At 44.2% G+C, this 23596-nt stretch overlaps 1 protein-coding gene across 1 annotated transcript in view; it reads right to left on the bottom strand.

Moving 5' to 3' along the window:
* The window catches only part of LOC138568811 (uncharacterized), a 317549-nt gene that overhangs the window by 281216 nt on the left and 12737 nt on the right, over positions 1–23596 (bottom strand). The window contains exon 6 of the mRNA XM_069646582.1: positions 22087–22278. Within this exon, the coding sequence (XP_069502683.1) occupies positions 22087–22278 (192 nt within the window). The remainder of the gene's footprint in view (positions 1–22086; positions 22279–23596) is intronic.

Genomic DNA, 23596 nt, shown 5'->3' with positions numbered 1-23596 from the left:
GGGGTGTAGGGTTCGTATGGCTTTGGAGGGATGGGGATGGGCGGAGGGGCCTAAGCGGGATGGCAGGAAGCCAATTGACTTAGATTTGTTGAATAAGCTAATTGAGGCATTACCGGGAATATGCTTAGATGGATTTCAGGCTCTTCACATTTTCACTGGCAGTTTTTGGTGCCTTTAGGATCAGCGAACTAGTGGCAGAGGGAAAAGGGGATGTTTCGGGCAGGGCAATAGCATTGGGGGAATGTCCAAATCTGTCCAGAGGCAGACGGGGTCAAGCTAAGGATTGGAATACGCATAAGTAAGACGGAGCAGGCAGGGAAGCGGAAGATGGTGGTGCTCCACGAATGCAACCATAACAGCATCTGCCCAGTGTGATTGTTAAAGAGGTACCTGACCATGAGGCCCCAACAGCCAGGTACGCTACTGGTGCACCAAAGCGGTTCACCACTGACTAACTACCAGTTTAGAAAGGTCCTGTCTACAACGTTGGGGGCTCTGGGGATAAGGGAACAGGGCTGGTCATCCCACAGCTTTCGCATAGTGGCTGCCACGGCAGCATTTTTACAGGGCATTCCAGCACAAGATATCATGAAGATTGGGAGGTGGCAGTCAAACAGGTTTCAGCTTAATGTAAGACCTCAGGGGGCCGCGGAGCACCCAGCAGCGGGGACGTAGGTTGCCGCAGCCATCAGAGAACGGTTTACTGCATGATACACTGATTTCTGTTGTTCTTCACAATTCCGGTTTCTTAACTCTTTGAAACTTTTTTACCCACAGATGACACAGTATGGATTGTAGGACATTCCTTTGTAACACGGGCGGAGGTCGCAGCCCGGCAATGGCACTTGGGTTCCAACCTAGGGATGGATCATAATAAAATAGTGTGGTTAGGAACATCGGGGATGCGATGGCACTCTCTTTTGCCGGCCGTCCATAGGTATTTACAATGGAGGCCTGCTTCTAGGGTGCTAATTGTTCACTTGGGTGACAATGGCCTCCCAACCATGGCAAGGGGACGATTATGGGCACAGATCCAAGTGGGCTTACGTGCACTTGCTCAGGAGTTACCGGGTACAGAAGTGATATGGTCTGAGTTGGTGCCCAGGCTGCCATGGCGCGGGGGTGAATCACAGAGGGCCATGGAAAAATCTAGGCGCAGGCTCAATAAAGGCATTGAAAGGTTTACGCTAGCAAATGGCTGTGGCTTTGTGAGACACACATTGCTAAAATCACTACCTTCCCACTATATTGCTGACGGCATGCATCTGTCGGAGAAGGGATACAACCTGTTCCTTACGGCCATCTTGGGCACCCTCTTGAAGGTCGGATGTAAATGTGTGTGATGGTAAATTGGTAAGTTTTTGGAGCATGGGGGCATTGGGAGTAGTGGGGGGCCACCCCCAAAGCATGGCGGAGTTAGGGGCAGTCCTAGCCAGGGAGGAGTTCTCCACGGTTTGAACTGTGGGCGTTTCCCGATGGCCGTATCTGAGCCAAAGTTGGATGACGGGCATTGGATCCCTATGGACACTGGAGACTCTTCACCTTCATGTGCAGTGGCCCGAGGGAGAAGCACTCTGTGCACCAATCTGGCACGTATGTCTGGTGCCTTGCGACATGCATGGAGGCAGCAAGGGGACACCGGAACAGTCAGAAGCTGCCCTAGCCTTTTTGGGGGGCTAGGCGTTTTTGTGGTATAGATGGTCAGGAACCATGGTGCTTTAGGGCTGGCACTGCCCCCCAATTTTGTATGTATGCTCCAATAAACTGTGATCCGTGTTTCCAAAATGTAAAAGGTTGTTGGACTATTATTAACTGACTGCTCAGGTTTTGGTTTCCAAGATATGTCATCTTTACACGACAAGGGGGGGCGCCAATGGGGCCTGACACCGCTATGATGGAGGTTAGGGGGTGGGCTTCATTGAATGATGTGTACATCTTCTCTACAGTTTGCCTGCAATGTAATGTGATGTGCAGTTTAACTCCCCTATAAGAAAAGCAGAGAGGATGAAGAGTGATATTTGTACTTGTTATACAGGCTGTGCTTGGGCCTGGATTTGGTCAGGTTTTAGCATTCTGTACATTCTTAGGTGATTGGTGTTGCTTTTTGAGGGTTCATAATTACTTATGGAGTGCGTAGCCAACATGTTAGACCTACGCGTTTGTTAGTGCTCTTTGCTTACCATATGATTGTGTGATCCTATACCTTCCTTAGGACTTCTGCTAAATTTCCTGGGGGCTCCTCCATTGTAGCCATGCATCAATGGTGTGCTCTAAGGAAATTGTGTTTTCATTAGTAGGTGATGGAATAGTGTTTCTATTGTCATGTAATGGCCTTCAGTGAATTTTCCACTCACAAAGACATGTTCAAGCAGTGCTTAAGGTGTACATTGAAACATGTAAATTTGTGATGGCATACATTTCTGTGCATGTGTTGTATACATACCCAGGACCCAGGTCAGGCATTCCTGTAGTACCATTATGATGGGTGTCAGACAGCTGCTGCGCAGGATCAATGAGTAGCGTGTTAAACCCCAGGAAGCAATCACACACATGGGAAGAGCAGGTCTGCGTCATGGACCATTTGCATGTTGAGTGTCAGGCCCAGCTTAAGGCATGATTGAGTGGTGCGCCCACACAGGGGTGCACAAAGTAAAGGACGCTTCGGCATTCCGCATCGCCCCCTAAACTGGCCCTGTGTGTAATAACATATATGGGTTAGATTGCTTTGAGATCCAGTACTGCATGTCTTTCTTGCCTAGTGGCATAATGCCTCCTTCACATGGGCTGCGCCGGGCTCTGAGTGCTTTGCTGTGATGCCCAGACTTGGCTCAGACGACAAGAAGGTGTTACATTTCTCACCCTCGCAGAGCCGTGTATTTTCTTACTTGTAGACGTACTTTTAAACTTCAAAAACAAGTAAATGCAACGCTCTCCGAGGTGAGAAAACAGTTAACGTGACTGCAGCATCAGCAAACGTGCAGAGGACAGAAGCCTGCCCAGGCTATCAATAGACCCCCTGTGTGGAAGCCTAAATGCTTAACTACTGAGCTCAACTTTTAGTTCGCCCAAGCCTTAGATGATTAGTATTGCTTTGTTTAACTAAATAGCGTGTGAGATGCAGAGGCGTAGACAGGCAAGGGTCTGAGAGGGTCCAGAGGGAAACAGGTAAGAACAAAAGGCATTTTTATTTGTGTGTATGCAAGGATTCTATGCATGTATGTGAGGGTTGTCAGGAAGTGCGTGTATATGAATGAATGCGGTGTGAATGGTGTACAACGGTAAGAATATTCTGGGTGCTCCTGTGAATGACTTAAGCATTGACCAGAATGGTGGGGGGGGCACACGCAAATATCTTGCACAGGGTGTGGGGAGGCCTGGCGCCGGCACTGTTGAGTCTGTGCTGCATGTGTCTGTTGCAAAAGACCTGCTTCTGGGCCCTGATTGTTACAAGGGCCACTTGTGTGCAGTCCAAGGATCGATCACTGCAGGGAATTATGCTTACAACCGGATACCAGTCTCAAAGCGTGGGGACCAGGAGTCGAATCTGTGCTGCTCTGTGTTGTCTTGCTTTGAAGACAAACACGTTCCACCTGAGCTATCCTCCTGGAATCTTGCAGTAAAATAGAACTTAGCTTTTGGGCCATTGATAGATGCTGGATCACTGGTGGCTATGATGAAATGGTTCTTTATGTGTCATAACATGGCATCCAGGACTTGTGGGATGTGTCTGGAAGAAACAGGGCTGTGTAGTGCCATGTGCGAGTGCCACAGTGCTCTAGAATGTTGCACTTGCACAAAAGCGCAAGACAATCAGCAGCTTCAATGGGGTAGGGATTGCTGTTCTGCCCTCCCCGTTAGGTTTTAAATCATCCTCGATTTCAGGCAAGAGTGACTGTATTGTGGTTATGTCTAGCCAGCAGACGGCGAGTACCTGCTCGCTGCCCCATCTACGGGTAACAACCTAAGAATGTACACTGGTGCCGTGGGCACCCATGGAGCTCTCCTTCTACTCCTCTCTGCCATTGCTGCTGGACAGCGTGTTTTAGGGGGCTACTGGTTTAGCTGTTGGCAGGTTGCTGAGCTGCCTGCTGGGCAGACTATTGGGGGACTGATGTGCTTACCGTAAGGCAATGCAGTGGGCTGCTGCTGCTCCATCTAAGGTGCTGTGTTCTGGGTGGCCATTGTTCTCCTTTAATGTTAACCATACCTGATTTACGGGTTGTTTCAGGTGATGGCTGTTTCCATGAGCTGATGGAACTAGTTTACATTGGTGAGGTGGTGTTTTGGTCCCCGAACTGCCCCATCCTCGATTTGCATAGGTGCAAAATCAGGGAGTGTTTCATGCATAAAGCATACTTTCTACACGCATCATTATTCCAACATGTGAATATCCCCTGGCAAAATATGAATCTGCTAAATTCTACCATTAAAGAAAGCTTAAACCGCACAGATGCTCCAAGCAGTTTCATCAAAGGCGGTTGATTGGATTTTCTGTATGGATACTCTGATGGGGAATACCAAATAGTTTGGATGCCAGCATATGCGCTGTGGGAGCGGGGTCTTTCTTTGCAAGAGGGAATTGGGATGCCCTCATATGAACTGCAGCAATTAACATGCCAATCCCTCTGGTATTGTGCCCATCCCTATGGTATCATGCGCATCCTGCTCCTTGTTTTTTTCCTCTTTTTAGTGGGCTTTATGTCCTAGACTTGGTAACGGGCACATGCACAGTAGCAAGGGACATTTATGCTCCCTCCCCTCTGGGGTTAAGAGCAAGGGCATGGGCGTGTGTCCAGTTGACTGGCCGGCCTGGACTGTTACAAGCAATGGACTGTTGTTCAGTGATTAAAGTCATAGGATGTACACCCCTCAGCCGTCGACAAGAAGTACATGATATGATATGATATGGCATTTGTAACACGCCTATACACAAGTGTTTCAAGGCGCGACGAGGCGGGGGGCGACAAGGGGAGAACAGACAACGATCCTACTAGGCCAGGTGTCATTCAGATCGCGCAAGTGCAAGGGTAGGGGGACTGGGAAAAGTGCAAGGGGAAGGGGAGAGGGGAAGTGCAGTACATGGTTAGTAGAATACAAGATAAGTAATAGGGCCAGCTGGTGGCAAGTGCAAGGAGAGTGCAGTACATGGTTAGTAGAATACAAGATAAATAATAGGGCCAGCTGGTGGAAAGTGCAAGGTAAGTGCCGGGAGAAGGGGTTGTAGGATACAGAGACAGTCCCGTAGTGCAGGTAGGCAGTGCAGGGAAGAGTGGCAGGGCCAAGGACCGCGATCGGTGAGTGGCCAGTTGCAGATTCAGTGCAGGTTCAGTGATTTTAGCAGGGGAGAGAGGGAGAGAAAGCGGAGACAAAGAGGAAGGTTTTGAGGTGCTTCCGGAACCGGAGATGGTTCTCCTCAAGTTTCAGGGAGGCAGGAAGGCTGTTCCAGAGGGAGGCCCATGCTGCGGAGAGAGATCTACCCCCAGCTCGTTGCTTGGAGAAGCGGCTGACCCTGAGGTAGTTGGAGGTGGATGAGCGAAGAGCTCGAGAAGGAAGATATTTAGGAAGAAAGAGTTGAAGGTATTTTGGCCCTAGGCCCCAGAAGGCCTTGTGGACAATGCAGAGGGTTTTGAACTTAATCCTCGCGGCCACTGGGAGCCCTGAAAGACCATGCTGCACCGGAACAACATCATTTATACCTCACTTCCTTTCATGAACAATAAGAAAGTATAGATAAATATATGAATTGCTCCCTTATCTGGTGAGAGGCAGTATAATAGTGCCCGAAGGACGAGACCAAGGTTTTCTAAACCTTCTGGGTGAGGTGGTCACGGGGCAGTGTAGGCAACGGGCCTAGAAAGCCGGTTGTGGTTAGTTAGGTGGGCTGGGTGTGGACTGAGATGCTGTACTCCTTGGCTTGCAAAGCAATGAATACATCACCACTGTTTGCCATCTATCTAAATTTAAGAGTGAGTCTGGTTACTTCCACAGCACATTCAATCAAACTTCCAAGAGTTTATTTACACATTTTTGACCGCTTACAACTGCCTCCATCGAAATGAGGCTGTATGTATCTCAATGAAGGGTTCCTGAAATGGGCTGTAACACATCTGGAACTATGGCCTTTAATTGAATAAGTGCCTCCACCAAACTGAGGGTTACCCATCACAGATTTGTGCCAGGAGGCCTATGTGTACCCCGGGCCAGACTGGGAGTGGTAGTGCTACTGGCCTCCTAACACTTCAACCAGCAAAGAAAAAGAAAGGCTGCCCTCTATGATAATATCATTGTTCTACATCTGTCTACTCTGGTTCTGCTGTTTTATCTTAATTTTCCTTTCCCTGACCATCTCTTTCTTGTACCCGCCTCTTAGATTTAATTGTGCTCATCTATTCTTCTAACCAAGCAGCAGAGCGACGTGGTGCCTTTTTCTATCAATTAGCTGAGAACCACTGATGCTGGCAGGGACGGCCCCATGGCAAGGCAATTATATGCAGTTGTTTATGCATCCATCACCTGGGGGCGCACATGGGCACCAACATATATACCCCCTCCCCACCCACACAAACATATCTGGCCTAATATCAATTGATGGGTGCATAAAACAGCCCTCCATCCAACGTGGCATAACTCCTTGCACTCACCCTGTGTGAAAGGGCATAGCCAGAGTTGGCTTTTTGTTTTTATTTTAAAGGCCAGCATCATTCCAAGCTACAGAGTATAAGCATGGCTCATGATAACTTTATTGTTTTGCATTTTGTAGGATCCAGTGCAACCGTATTGCTGTTACTATATATATGGACAACACCCAAGCAAGCAGTGAGTGGTCTTTTCATAATAGTGTGCAATAAATTAGGTGGACAGCGGTCCTATTACATAACCGGACTGAAGAAAAACAAGGCTGGATTTATTTATTGCATAAAACGCATTTTTCAGAAGTTCCTGTATTCTCTGTTCCTCTAAATCACAGAGGAAGTTACACTAGTTTGAAAATATGGTGGCTGTCATGGAATCTTTTAATTCCAAGAAAAACGGATGCCTGAATAGAGACTCGGCAGCCAGTTTGTATGTGAAAGCTTTTTGTACAATACATGTAGATTCTGAGAGAAGCTTCAATGTATTCCAGGGATGTAGATGTTGCATTACTTACTGTCATGGCGTCCTTGCTTTAGGGAACCTTTTAAGTCTGTTTCTGTGCCACCAGGAGGCGCTCTGTACATGGATGGTATTATGCCTTAGTCGGTTGTGTGGATTCTGAATGTCTGTGGTGTTAGTGTTGGACTGGGACAAGAAATCGGCCAAGGCACCTAAAAAATAAGTGGCCGATCCCTCGCCTCAAAAAGAGGGGCCTTAAAATCATCATCCATGAATAGCATCAATTCACGCCTTTGCATGCACCGGTAAAATAACCAAATGGGTGACTACACCTGCTGCAGAAATCAGGAGAGGCATTATATGGTATCAGGTGTGACCTGCCGTACAGAGGCATCTCACATCCTGTAAGCTAGCCTTGAGTACCTGGCACACACTGCCAACATCTCCCACACTTTGCTGGTGCCACCTGGTACTGCTGGCAATCCCACAACTCTCTGAACTTGCAGGGCATAGCTGCTGCAAGAACCGGTTATGCTTGATAGCATGCACTGGTATGATAATCCAGTGGGTGAACACACCTGTTGCAGAAATCTGAGAAATCAGGTTGTGTGTCACACAGGCATCACCCGCCATTACAGAAGAATCACAGATGCACCCCATGTTCTGGATGTGAGTAACTGGACTGGCCCACGCTGCCTGAATCTACCCCTCTCCATTGGTGCCACTGGGTATCCCAAGGCAATCCGACAACTCAGCCCCGCAAGAACAAGCTATGCATGAAAAGGTGTGGGTTAATGCATGTGTTGTACAATGCTGGGGACTGTGATGTGTGCCGTGTTGGAAGTGGAAAAAAGAAACTACTAGTGCTCTGGCTGCATCCAAAAAGGAGGGAGAGGGATGGCCAAACAGCTGGTGGAGGGGCTGGGGGGAATGGACTAGGAGGATCATAAACTTTAGCTGAACAGCAAAGCACCACTCTTCAAATTTGATCGAATACCTTCCAAGCTTGACTTGGTCCAAATAGTTTGGATTTCAAGGCCTTCAGAAATAATGTTTTATAGAGTTTACTTACAAAAAACAGAAATGACATAATCGAGCCACATGACAACATGTAAATCCCTATAGCAACATGTTAAGCCAAAAGAAAATGAATCTGGCTTTAATTTTCAAATCCTGAATAGTAAACTATAAGTCCCAGAATGCAAGATAATGCCAACCTGAAAAATCTATGTAGACGTACTATACTTTCAGTGATTTAAGACATGCAATAAAATAAGTTGTGTAATAAACTCAGATATGGGGATTCTTTGTCACAAACCTCCAGCTCGCCCAACTCCCGTCTGCCCAGCCATCCATCCATGAATCCATGAATATATACACCAACCTATGCCGTACGTCCATACGTCCATCTGTCCATCCATCCAGCCAGCCAGCCAGCCAGCCAGCCATCCATCCATCCATCCATCCATCCATCCATCCATCCATCCATCCATCCATCCATCCATCCATCCATCCATCCATCCATCCATCCATCGGTCAGGTCTCTCCGAAGCGCATAAAGGAATTCAGGTGGGAATGTATAAACCTTGAAGAGCGTTTTCTTTTAAACAGGTGCTTTTGGTTGGTGAAGCTCTTTTGCTGGCACACAGATAGGTGCATCATAAGAGCAGCAGATCAAATATGCAAACTTTGTGTCTCAATTATGCTTCTGATTAAGGGAGTCTACTTAAAAAATGTACATAATTAGGATAATAAATAAATGCACTTTCTGCCTCCTTATTTACAGTCTCGTTCACAGGATGGAGCAACATCTGTGGTGAACTGCATGAACCTGCTGTTTCTGGGTCATTTCCATGTGAAGCGCATTCACATGCTAAGCGGCGATAAACGGGGACTCCACCATGCCTGCAAAGTTCACATTGCCATCAAATCTCAGATACTCCAGTACACAGCTGGCACTTGCAGCAGTAGTGTTGGAAGAAGGGTGCAGCACACTGGGTGTGCTAAGCCAAAACTGTGTGGAGGTTGCTTTGCACTGGCTGTCGAGCCACGTTTTAAGAGAGCTAAAAATGCACAGATCTAATCTTTGGCACTGCATTTCCATGCACTAATTCAACGTATCTTTTCATCAGAATCAGAATCACCATTCTCCAATCTGCCAATCTACTCCTGGCAAACCACAAGGTTCTCTCCCCAGAGAACAGGACCTGATGCACCCGCAGATTAATAATTGCTGGAATGCCTCATCTACTCGTTGTCAATGAAAGTGATGTTGAAAACATTTGATTGGAGACATAAAGCAACTATATTTTGTGCACGTCAAGATATTAGTCATCATGTGGAGTGTGCTGTGTTGCTGACCTGCCCCAACCATAAAGAAGATCACCTCATGTAAAAGGGGAAATTTAGAAATTAAAAACATGTTTGTATGTATGTGCAGTGTGTGTGTGTGTGCGTCTGTCTGGAATCGATCCCAGCCTAGGGCGGGCATGTCCCTCCAAAACATCTCTGTGGTCGGAGACCTGGTCTGGGCGGTTTTAAATGAACATAAAACGCCCCGATATTTGGAGGTGTGTAGTTTGTTTACACGCGCTTCCATGTACTGCAAAATCGTACAGAGAGAGAGTTACAGAAATGGGCAGCGCCAGCCACAATGGAACGTAATTGTTTTGAAAAAGAAACTAGACTCAGAGCATGATTTCTTGAACTATACAGGATGGAACAGACCGTGTACTAGATGTATTAGATCAAACGAATAATTGAATGCTGCCATGCGTACAATTTATTCACTGTTAGAAATGTTGTAAAAGATAATGAAATGCGGTATTAGGGTGCATATTTTTTTAAGATCTATAGATTGCTACTGGGACACTCCACTCTGTTAAAAAGGCTGTTTTTATAAGGTATTTGGACTTTCCATCGAAAATGAATTCATCAAATTAATTTCCATCAAATTTTATTCATTGAAAATACTTTCCATCAAAATGCATTTTTATTGAAAAAAATTCGATGGATTCCGATGGATTTTAGGTTTAAGGTTAGGGCAAGGGTTAGAAATAGGGTTAAGGTTAGAGCAAGGGTTAGAATTAGGGTTAGGTCAAGGGTTAGGGTTAGGGTTGGGTTAGGGTTAGGGTTAGGGTTTGGGTTAGGGTTAGGGTTAGAGTTTGGGTTAGGGTTAGGGGTGCTCTTGGGGTTTGGGGAATTTGGGGGGAACCCCCCATTAAGTAATACACACTAAAACGTTACATGAAGCTGGCCAGTGCCGAAATACTTTGAAGTTTTCAGCACTGGACAGCTCCATGTAACATTTTAACGTGTAAAATAAACACATGGAAATGCTATCTTTTACATTTAAAAGTACATATCTATCGAAACTTGTCCATTCCTATATTCGATGGACAAGTTTCAATGGATATGTACTTTTACATGTAAAAGTTAACAATTCGATGCATTTATTATATTCAATGCATTTCCTTCGGTGAATTTCCTTTTCGATTAAACGTTTTTGTTGAAAAGACCATAAATCTTTTCATAATGTCATGTTCCATTGAATTATGTGTACATTGTGCAATTTTCCCACTGGGTATGTCATTTCAGTCATACACACTCTGCTATCAGGTGCTCGGATTTCTTGTCTTGTTCATTCAGTTAACATAATAAAGGCACATTTTTAACAAATAAATATATTTTTAGGTTTACTGGTAGCAATAGGAATACTAGTAACAAGAGAACAAAAGTACATTGCAAAACTGCAAAATAAACGATGTCCTCTTAGCAGCATCCTTACAGTGACTTCTAAAAGCAACAATGCTACAACGGGTCTAGGCCATGGTTGGGTGCTATGCTTTCATTCTCCCTTTGACCCTCAACACATCTGTCCGTTTGAAGGAGTAGCCGGGTAATTTCTCTTCGTTTTAAAGAGGTTTCAGACGGCGGCGGCTTCAGGGCAATCACTAGTTAATTTAAGTCACTTTACAGCGCGGGCCCCTGCCTGAAGTGGATGTGCCGCAAGGACTGGGCTTGCAGACGGTCGACAAGGTCGAAAAAACAGTGAGGTGCGGGGCAGTCCTCCCACCCTGTCTCTGGCTCATGTGTATAAGTCCATGAGACTTCTTTCATCACAGCTTCACCGCCCCCTCCCCCATGCCAGCAAAACAGGTGCATGTCTTTATGAGAGGGCAAAAGAGGCAAGTGCCCCCACTTTAGAAGGGCCCACAAGGCTGCCTAATCTAAAGAGGATAGTGCTTATTGATCACAAAATGTAAATAGCTTCTCAAGTGCTAAACCTATTGCCTATCTTTTGTTGACAAGTACATTCTGCTCTGATCAATTACTCTTTTAATGCTTTCTTTGCTCTGTAATATTCCCACCTTTCTGCGAGATTATATTGATCATGTACAATAGCCCAAGTTGAAATGCATATTGATATTGAGTGTCAGGATAATTCAGAAGATAGCTCACGGTGTTCAGCACTAATTGCAGAGATGTGTGTTCATATACAAGATTGCAGTACCAAATTCCAACAAGGCTGACTCAACCTTTCCTATGTCTAAAATTGATAAACCTGCATGCATATGTACTTTGTAGCACAATCAGTGCTATTATCACCCGTGTACCTGCAGCAGATAGCGGTTGCTATGACAACTGTCATAACATCGGTATAGTGAAGGGTCTAGAAACTGGTTCCATCAGGCAGGGGGTTGTAAAGCCAAGACAGCCACTCCAGTAATGAGCATAACGTGTTAGTCCATAGAGAGGATCAGATACCTCAATCCAAGGAACCAAAGCATGCATGCTTCTATCCTGGCTTTGCCAGCAGACGACACAGTGATCCAGGACAAGTCATCTCATATCACTGACAGTACTGTGCTGTCTTCTGTGAAAAGGTTTGCCTACTTACATGCTGGTGGCATTGTTTAGTCCATCACATGATTTGTTTTCTTTTTTTGGAGGACACTGCACTGTAAGGGTTTTTTGACAGAAGAGCCGACCAGATAGCATTTTAAGGTCATTTTATTTGACACAAAAAACGGTTTGCTTTTCATACAATTCACATTTTCTTCTGCGTATCGTACATAACAATCAACAAGCCTTTCTTTTGCATGTCATTAAAGCATTAAAGCACAAAAGAGACACCCAGATGAAATCTTTGAAAGTCACATCAATTAGTATGCTGGTAGTTGTAGACTTCCCTTGACGATGGACAACGTGAAGCCAGAATCTTTCCCATTTTGCATAATATGCTACCATTATGCTTTGTTTTTTAAAATGGTCATGTTCGATTTGATGATTTGTGTACTTTTCAAGTCAATTCTATACAATGGGATTATTGTAGTTGAAGATTGAGCTTCGGGGGAGTGTCTTGCGCTCAAAGTCAGTCCTCTCAATGCAGAAAATATTTTAGACAGACGTTGCAAAAGTTCAAATCATGCAAAATGTTGTCTTTATTATCCAATAAGAGAAACAGCCGACACACGTTTCGACCCCTGGTCGTTGTCAAGGCTGTAGATATCATGATTGATACATAACATCATTGATAATAATATGCATGACATTCAAAATATTAACATTGAAACATAAAGATATAAGTATAACAAAAGACATTAGAATGGATAGGTCATACCATATTGCATCATACGCCATGTCAGGGTTGGAGGGCTGGAGTCAGGGAAGGATGAGAATTCAATGCCAAAAAAAATAAAGAAAGGTAGAATTGCATTAAGCAATTTGGCAATTTTTTGTGACTTTCCATTATATTAATTTACACCATTACATGGTTTTAGGGATATATCCATTGATATGCAAATGACCAGTTTTTGAGGTATTCATGAGATATTAAAAAAACAGTGCCCGATATAGACAATATAACAAGTCTATAAAATCAGTTTATGTATGCCATGTATGTAATGAATTAATACAGAATCCTACTCACCCTAAATTTGATCTGAAACCAGTTGTGATTAATATTTGTGGATTTCTCATAAGCCCGCTTTAGCATCAAATATGCTTCCTAAAGAGTGGATTATTAGTGCATCTGCAATGGAGAAAAGTGTATGTAAAGGTCTTTAACGGTCTATTGTTGGTAGAACTGCAGGTTACTCCTAAATGGGATCTCTTACCTTAGTGTGAAATAGTAGATTGAACGAATCTGCGTTTCATGGAACCATTTCTGGTATATGTGATGTTAAATGACCTGTGAAAAATATATATACTTTCAAATAAGCAGATGATGTATTATTTGGGGTAATACCCATATCAATAGTGATTATGAATTTTAGTGTATTGTATACAATGCCCCAAAATAATTTGCTTCGTAAATAAAACCAATTAAGTAAAGAAAGTATTTGTTACAAATTTGAATAATGCCTGATTGGTAAGGTTAAGGTATGAAAGTATGGATTTAGCAATTAAACCCAACTTAGATAATGATAATCCCTTAGTGCATCAGATGATTTGAGGTCCCTTTGATCAATGAGTAGCACCATATAACCCCAAACATACACATATCTTGTGTGTAAAATATATGCATAGCAGCAGTGTATAACTCCATTACATGGAAAATTCTTTGCACGAGTCTTGTAAGTCTGTAGAATCGCCTTTCGGCTCCTTCAATAATGTTCTTACCGCGATCGCGGCAAAACCGCCATTCAAAGTGGCGCCGGCAACGTGATGATGTCACGCGTATGCGTAACGAGTGACGTCATCAATGTAAATACGTGACGCGCATATCAGCGCGATTGGTATTACAATTGTCAGCAAGCCCGTGCTGTGATAGAAACCAAATACTTTTGGTATTGAAGAGCTTAAATGTATGCTCTATATTGATAATAGTTGTTCTATTAATGTTAGGAAAACTTTGACTACACAAGTTCCAAGGTACTCATCATTATTATTAAGTTGTAAATGAAATAAAGTAAGTGATATCTATGACATGTGGCCAAATACCAATATACAAGTTATTTTTGATAAATATATGTTGTGGAATAAATGAGAAAACACATATCTGTTATGAATAATTGGTGGATCATCAAGATTAGCGATATAGTTAAAGTAAGGCATTGTCTATAAGAAATTACAGATGAGTTGAGTGTCAGTACTACAATAAAATGATTAGTGATTGTCAATATAGTTTAAGATACGAAATAAAGAATGTATTCACAGCCATCAGAGAGCAGAAAAAAATCATTGTATAGGGGAGAATGGGCTCTTTAAGAGAAATGGGGTCCCCACATTAATTTAATCAATCCATAAGGTTATAGGGAAATGCCCATAAGTGTCTGATATCGGGTTACTGAAGAATGGTATCACACAGGCTCTTAAAGATAGTTATATGTCCAACCATTGTTTTTGATCCTGATTAAAGAAACACATGCATTTCATGATCGCAATTCAAACCCACTAGGGTACAACTTAGATAACATATTAGCTTACACTCTTGTTGCCTCAACTTAAGCATAACATTGCCTCCTCTTTTGCCTAAATTAGCCTTCATTAGACCAATAAAACGGATATCATTGCTGTTATTCATTTGGTGACATTCTGGCCAATGAATGGCCAACTGTGATTTGGGGCCATTGTTTCACATTCATTTCAATTTCTGGCCATTGGACATGAGCATCCCGAGTCTCAACACGCCGCGTCTGAATTAATAGTTCCTCCATAGCCTCCATAGTGTAAATGGTCTAGCAAGCAACATCTCTCATTTGCTTCACTGTCTGTGTATGTATAGTTCGTAGACCCATGGGTAACTAGAGGACAGATTGGAAAAGGGATGTTCAGTTTAAACACAAGATAAAGTATACTACAATTGAGTGGAAAAAAACATAAAATAGTCCCCAGCACAAAAAAATTTCTAAAGTTATGAACTGTTTGTAACTAACCTTATTTTTGTTTCTTTTCTTGGCAACTTTTTTGACTCGACCTTCAACATCTGCACGCTGTTGCTCCGATTCGTATCCGCATGTCTCCCCTTCCTCCTGCGCTGCAACGACTATATTTTCTGTATCCGCATAGACAGCACGGAATGAGGCTCCATCGACTCCCTGAAACATAGTATTTTCATTACTGTGTATCAAAATATTGTTAGCATAAAACACACGTGAGGACGAACACACATGTACATCTCAATAGCCAAACACGATTTAAACATTGTGTGGAACAATCAAATGACAAGTATTCGAGCTCTGATGACCTAGTTTGATGGAGCTGTCAGTATCCATACCTCTGGCTCTGCATGGACTGCCACAAATGATTGTATTGAAGAGGAGGCATCAGCAACTCCCTGAAACACAACACTTGCGTTAGTGTTTTCAATATTGTAAACATAACACATGCAGGACAGTGGGGGTCGGCGGCACAGGTACATATAAAGAGATAACCACAAATGTTGCATTGTCTAAAAGAGTCAAGGAATATTTAAATATGATCAGATTTAATCGACTTATTTCTCCGATTTCTTTACATCTGCATCATCTAAATGGGATCAGGTGATTGTAGTGGAAGCTCCATCGTCTCCCTGAAACACAGTACTTGCGTTAATAGGGAAGAAAGTATAGAAAATGGAATCACATTATATGATCACGCTCGATGGAGCTGTCAGTATCCATACCTCGTGCTGCTGAAGAATATCTATGGATGTTGTAAATGTGGTGCGCACTTCCGAAAGCTGTTGCGCCGATTCGTATCCGCATGGTCCCGCTTCCCCTGGAATTACTTGAATGTCAGGCTCTGCATCAAGTGCGTGGGTTGACGCTTCAACAACTGCCTGAAACATAGTATTTGCATTAGTAAGGATTACGATATTGAAAAGACAACACACACTTGGGGTCGACCGCACAGGTACATATCAATGGCTAACCACGAATGAAACACGGTGTAGAGCAATCAAACGACAAGTGTTCCAGTCCTGATGATCACGGTCGATGGAGCTGTCAGTATCCATACCTCGTGCTGCTGAAGATCATCTAGGGCTGTTGTCAATGTGGTGGACGCTTCAGCATCTTCCTGAAAGACAGTACTTGCATTAGTATGGATAACACTAATTATAACTGAAAACAAACACCAGGGGACAACAACTAAGGTGTATATCAATTGGAAAGTACTAACCAAACAATTGTTAAAATAATCACACGATACATAAAAACTATTACTTGACATGCATAAAACAAGTCTGTAGCGGAATAGCCAAGCATGATTACCTGATACGTGCTAGAAGTGGTTGATAACTGCGAGCACGTCACAGAAGTAGAATGTTCTTGCTTCAGATTCAAGGGATAGTCAAGAAGTTGTAAAGGTAAATTATTGTTTGATAATGAAATGCCAATATTTAAAATTGCCATGTAAGGAGACAGAATACTTGAGAGTAATGCTATTGAAAATGCGCAATATAGCACAGTTACCTGTGACCATATATAGATTTCCTTTGGGGGTTATAAAATCGAAAAATAATTTATTGATAAATGTCATTATTCAAAAAGCTATACACTCATGTCAATATCGAAAGTATTACAAGGGACACAACACCTAATATATCAATTAATCCATTCGGCTACCTACACACTACCGCAAGGCCTAAAGCTAAATCCAGACACTTGACAGTGGCGGAATGTGGACGAATAGAGTTGGAATAGCGTTTGCGAGCAATTTTCGTGTCGTTCGCCGTTTATTCTTCTTTGTTACCCAAGATGTGGCTTACATGTTCGAGGAAAAGTGCTGATGCGGTATCGATCACCCCTCTTGTCCTCTAAGACTTGTTGGACTCTACTTTCCAGCTCATCCAGTGGATATCCGCAATGTCTGACCCATTCTCTTATTCGATCAACAGTTTTCGGGAAAACATGCATTGTAGTGCCTTCAGATTTAGCATGGGTCTTCGAAGGGCAACCGCTAATCGAACAGGCAGGCATTGTTGAAAATTCTGAAAAGTAAATATCAAGATTATTATAAAACCTTGATGAATAAAATTGTCATAAAAAAGTAAATGAACCATACCATGCTCAATGCAAGGTTTGTTTTGGTCGCCGGAACTATACCAGTTCATCATGTGCGGCTTAGTATTTGCATAAGTTACAGAAATTTTTAAAATTATGTGACTAAACTCTGAACATGTGACTCGTCCCTTGGATGTTCTGTCTTGCACGAAAAAAAACATGCTTACATTATAGACTGGACCCCCGAAGGATGTAATTCGATGACAATTGACACAGATGAAAATAAATAGATCTATTGATAGCATAACAATTGAAACTCAAGTCAATAGCAATGAGACCAATGACCATAGCTCAATTGGGTACTGTAATCGCAAATAGATAGAAATGTAAAAACGACCGAAATATGACTAGTATACATGGCCTTACCTTGACCAACAAACAGTTGGATTCAGCAGGCGGAGCAGTATGTTGCAGGAGAACAGGTAGATGGCCACAGGTAGCACACTGACGAGTTTGCTCGAAGCGGTCACAGATAGCACGACGACAAGCAGATTAGCATAGATCTCAGTGCTTCTCAGGTAGAAGGTTCAGGAGTTGACTTGCAAAGCACAAAGATGTTCTCATGAGACATATCAAGTGGTTTATAAAGTATAAGAAACAGGGGTCTGTTTGTGAATGAATGACATGTGTATGTCGTGGTATTATGTGGTTTACAGGGGGGCGGCCTGCCTCAGGGGAGGCCTGCCTGGAGACACGGGGTCTGAGGAGGCCATGTGAGCGATGGCCCCTCGGCATGGGATACCTTTTGAAGTGTACATGCTGTTTGGCACCTTGGCCGTTTGCGCCCGTGACAGCCCTCCATGCCAGCGCTCATCCCCGGGTGCGAACCGCCTTTGATAGAGGGGGGTGGGATGGATGGGCCTGGGGTGTGCAGATAAGGCACAGGAAGACTGCTGAATGGAGACACACTTATGTGGATTGCAGGGGGGCGGCCTGCCTCAGGGGAGGCCTGCCTGTAGACACGGGGTCTGAGGAGGCCATGTGAGCGATGGCCCCTGGGCGTGGGATACCTTTTGAAGTGTACATGCTGTTTGGCACCTTGGCCGTTTGCGCCCCTGACATCCCCCATGCCAGCACTGCGAACCGCCTTTGATAGAGGGGGGTGGGATGGATGGGCCTGGGGCGTGCAGATAAGGCACAGGAAGACTGCTGAATGGAGACACACTTATGTGGATTGCAGGGGGGCGGCCTGCCTCAGGGGAGGCCTGCCTGGAGACACGGGGTCTGAGGAGGCCATGTGAGCGATGGCTCCTAGGCGTGGTATACCTTTTGAAGTGTACATGCTGTTTGGCACCTTGGCCGTTTGCGCCCGTGACAGCCCCCATGCCAGCGCTCATCCCCGGGTGCGAACCGCCTTTGATAGAGGGGGGTGGGATGGATGGGCCTGGGGCGTGCAGGCAAGTGTGTGGGAGCGAGGGGCCATCAGGCCCCTCTCATCCTTTACTTCTCAGTAGAGACTCGGACCAAGTGCCTCCAGTAGTGGGTTCGCCCCTTGCCCTTATGTGATGTTAACTTTGGTTGACATTTGTGTAGATGGGACCACTGAGCAGGACACGGGGCATCCATTTTTGTACCCCCTTTCCACTCCATCTTGGTGACCAGGCCTCACTGCGCAGAGCACATGGCCCCAACCCTCGTTCCCCCTCTGACTGGAAAACTCTAGAGGTATTTGCAACAGCTAATAAATGTAACACATCACTCTTCCTCTGAGATCACTGTCCTGCATGTGAACCAGCCTGAACTAAGCACATAGCTCGCTCATCTCCACAAACATGTCCTTGCCCACACACCCTCGCCAGTGGAAACTTACTGCCATTCTGACCCTGTGTCCCTGCAAGGTATTCTCTTCATGTGCCAGACCACTGACCACGCCATGATGCCCACCTAGCAGATCCCCAACTAACATTAGACCCCTACTGCAGTATATTGTTGCCTATCAATAACAAATGCCACATATCGGAGATTCTTGTGAGCACAGACCCACACTTCAAACAGTTTATTATATTGGTCAAGACCCTAAACCTATTGCCTGTTATTTAGTGCATGCATTATTGAGAATATATTATGTTCGCTTAGATAGTGACCATCCTGCTTCACAGCGACCTGACCTTCACCCATTCGGAGCACAGATGTCTGACGTCCATCCTTCAATGGAGACACACTTGATTCATTTAAAAAATCGAAACAACCGTTGTTAAAATATATGTGGTGTTTTATTTTGTATCTTATTTTGATGACACAAAAATACAAGACTTTAAACATTGTACAGGTCAGGTTGCAGCACAGCGAGAGAAAATCCCCTGCACTGACCGCTGTCACTCAGGAACGTTTCTCTTATGGCATGAACGGCACAGGCGGGTATCACTCTTCGAACGCGGTGTCCAAGCCTCCCGTGAAGCCACCATGTAAAGGAACGATAGGCCACCAGCCTGTACCACCTGTGAAAAGGAATAAAACAAACTGTTTTTAAATGACCAAGATAAGTTTAATAAACGTTTGTTGTCAATGACAATTCTTGTAACTAATGGCATTCTGCTCGGACAAATGCTATCTAGACACTACACACTATTGAACGACTTTCATGCATTACAATGATATGTATATGTAATTTTGGATATAGTAGAAGACCATGAAATAGGAGTGGCATGACAAGCAGAGTATACTTATTCGTTACTCGGATTACGAGGACGAACAGTTGCGCGAAGTTCATGCATAAGCACCATCATTATCCTCAACACGGACCGTGTGAGGCAGGCTGCCCTGATGTCTGGCAGCTCAGTGATGCATTGCCGTCGTGGCTCACCTTCCGAAATGTAGGCCACGCATCCCGAGTTTTCACAGCAGCAGCAGTTCTCGTCCTCGGTTGGCATTAGCTTGCACTGATTGCATGTGCACCAGGTGGAAACACTGTCCATGCGACTAGGTCCAGGCTCTTCAGCTGTTGAATCGTCCTCCCAACTGCCGTCCGAAGACCCATCGTTTTCGCGTGTTTCCCTTTCCAGTAGTTCCTCCTCGGTATACTCGGGCTCGTACATGTAGGGCATTATTGTAGCCATTGTGTGTTAAACAAACTAAAATAATGTATATAGTGGTGGTACTGGTATCTGTTCACACGGGCTACAAGCAATGAAGGTAGCTGACCAGAGCACAGGAACGAGTCACAGAATACTCAAAGTAACACAGAGAGAGGAATGGAATCGAAAATCTGCTGCTGTGTGTTGTGAAACGGTCTGTTTATACTTATTGAGGAAAGAGGCGTCCTGCCATTTCCATGGCGACACGTCATTAGCTGAAGCGCAGTGAATGTTGACACGAGACGTGCTTTGGTGTTGTGAAATGGGCGGTACGCGTCTGCTGATGACAGGCTCAGGGGCGGGGGATATGATTTAGTGCCGCAAAAGCAGGTCAGCCAGGGCAATGGGGGAAATGATAGGATTATCACAAAATGGCAGCTCCCTGATGCCTGTTTTCGCGTGCGTTTAATGGACGAAAACTCGGGTAAGGTCCATAGGAAATATTTCTAAAATGAAGCAACTTAGGCTTAAAAACACATGGCCGACCCATAGGGGCAATAAAAAAAATTTGACCGAACCATTCCTTTAAGACGTACTCACCAGATTCCGTTTCACATCCATGCATTACCACTCCAGCGTGGCTTCAGCTAAGACCCCGTCCATGAGCCCCTCGAGAGTTAACATCATGGCATTCCATATCCACTCGTCCGCACAACGCCGTCTATACAGACCCGGCCGTGATCCTACCCAACCAACCATAGAGAACAGCACGCAACGTGTTATGCTGTCATCACATTACGGCACAAAGAGAAAGCAGAGGAAAGGACCTAGATCATCCACGCTTTCAAAATACATCAGCCCATATTCAAAGACAAACGTTCCAATACGTTGAACGGCAACTGCATAACAATAATACCATAAAACTCGCAATTTTAAAAAACAAAACAATTATTATAAGTCGAACTAAATGTGGGAAATTAATTTACAATATTGTTAAATGCAGCCCAGTGCTTCAAAGGTCCCATTGAGTAAACACACCCATTCATACTAACTTACAACTGCATACACAAGATCCCCAGGTTAAAGCTATCCTAATTACTGGGACTAGAGCTTTTATAATCTAAGATCTAAGATCCACTTCTTTGCTTTTTCCGGGTCTCGAGACTGAGAGAGTGAGATAGAGGGAGAGTGTGAGATGGAATGAGAGAGAGACACAGAGAGAGCGAGAGAGATAGAGATAGAGATAGAGCGTGAGATAGAATGAGAGAGTCTAAACCAAGAAGTAGACTGAAAGAGAGAGAGGGAAAGAGAGAGAGGTCGATAGAGAGATTGAGAGAGTGAAATAGAGGGAGAGCGTGAGATAGAATGAGAGCGCTGAAAGAGAAAGTGAGAGAGGGAGTAAGAGGGGCAGAAAGCGGTGTGTGTGTGTAGGAGAGAGATCAAGAGAGAACGAGAGCGAGTAAAGAGTGAGATGGAGTGAAAGAGTATGAGAGAGTAAGAGAGAGAGTGAAAGAGTGAGCGTGTGGGAAAGAGAGAGAGAGAGACTGTTTTTTGTATCAATGTCTGCAGGGACCAAACAAGAATGTAAAAGTTTCCATTCATCTACTGCTCATGACAAAATAATACTATGGAAACTTACACCTAAAGAGCACTTTTAAAAATGTCTAACACAGATAAATACAGAATAGCAGCAGAGGAAGACATTAGTTTGCACAGTGAGAACACAGAAGTAAAGCACGTGTCACTACAATCCTGCAATATTATCTAGCCCAGGGGAGTTGCTAGGTCTGGAAAAGACCCGGGGCTAAGCTGATGTCGGAACTGTTTGGACTGGGGGCTAGCGAGTCTTTTGGCTGTAGCTCCTGAGATTCTATCCGGGGCTACAACCAAAAGATCAGGGGCTATAGCCCCCTTAGCACCCCCCTAGCAACGCCCCTGATTCTAGCCAGAAAGTATTTCATTTTCTTATTGAAACCACAGGGGCTACTCACATGACAGGAGGCTATTTGCACCAGGGCATCAAGCCCGCCGTCTGACTGGCCCAGACTCTCGGGAATACCGTGTTTCTCTACAACGTCACTGAAGCGCCGTCCCTCACGGGTTAGACTCAGCACATGTTCAAAGCTCACGATTGTGGTGCAGTTTTCATCAGCAATTCTTGTTTTTCGCAGAGCTTTCACTAGTAGAAGGCATCACGTTTGTTTCCACAAAAGAACCAAAGCCTAAAACCAAAAGCTAACATCAGGAATTGCTGAGCAGTTTATTACATGCATTTAGTAACTCTATTACTAATTCACCGATGAATTCAAATGATTAAAGCGCGATTACCTTTTCATAATCCACCATATATTTTTAAAAAAATGGTGAACGCATCAGTGCTGGAATAAAGTGTGAGAGGGCACCACTACTTTCAATACATTGGGCCTCATTACACGGTAGGCGGAGAACCATGGCGCTATTAGCACCATGGTTCATGCCGGTAAAATACCGGCACCGCCTTGGTGGAAAGGGGAATTACCGCCCCATTCCAAGGTTGGCGGGGCGGTAATTCCCCCTTCCACCATTGCCCTTCCCCATTCCCATTTTTGCCCCATAGGGCTCAATGGGAATGGGGAAGGCGCTAATTACGGTACCGCAAATTGCGGTACCGCAATTAGCTCCACTGGTCCCTTTGCGGGTTGGTTTTTAACGCCTGCAAAAAGCAGGCGTTAAATTCCCCACCCCGCAAAGGGACCTCGTAGTAAGGCGGTAAGGATTTACCGGTACCGGTAAAATACCGGTACCGGTAAACCCTTACCACCTACCGTGTAATGAGGCCCATTGATTCAGCATAGGATATAAAGATGTATATACATTGTATAAGGAGCACTACAGAATGCCCAGTTGCACTCCTGGGTTACACCAGAGTACAATGTACATTGTAGCATATTGGCAACAATGCTGTGTGCTCACAGACGGTCTACAAGCTAGTACACCGAATGTTCAAGATCATCCAAAAAACAAAGTACCACAGTAGCTGAAAATGATTAGACAACCAATTTTATATTCATTGGTGAGAAACAACATTAAAACAGATGTAGTGGACAATGAATTTCGCATAGTTCACTTTCCTTCGTCAGGGCCTGCCTAAAATAGAACAAACTGAAGATCAAAAAATAAAATGATCAAGAGAAACAAATTAACACACCTTAACACTCCTTCATAATAATAACAGAATCATGAGTAAAAATACACCAGATCGCGAATAACCACATGAATGGGAGACACAGAATATGAGAATAAACACATAAATGTACTGCCAGGAACTAATTTACATAAAGAAACAAGTTCATAGTGATTAATTGGTGTAGGTGGTAGCAGGGTGCTTGCTTTATTAGTCAAAGGCAGACCAAAGGCACCTTTCATAGGATCAAAAAAGGAAACTCATTATTTCATGCCTTGAATGTTTCAAGTTATTTAATGAAATGGGTCAGTTAATATATCATCCTGTCTTCAAAAAGA

The sequence above is a fragment of the Ambystoma mexicanum genome, chromosome 2q (assembly GCF_040938575.1).
Source record: "Ambystoma mexicanum isolate Mex_15411 chromosome 2q, UKY_AmexF1_1, whole genome shotgun sequence".
Classification (NCBI taxonomy): domain Eukaryota; kingdom Metazoa; phylum Chordata; class Amphibia; order Caudata; family Ambystomatidae; genus Ambystoma; species Ambystoma mexicanum.
The sequence above is the reverse complement of the archived record's forward strand: the minus strand, read 5'-3'. Positions and strand labels throughout refer to the sequence as shown.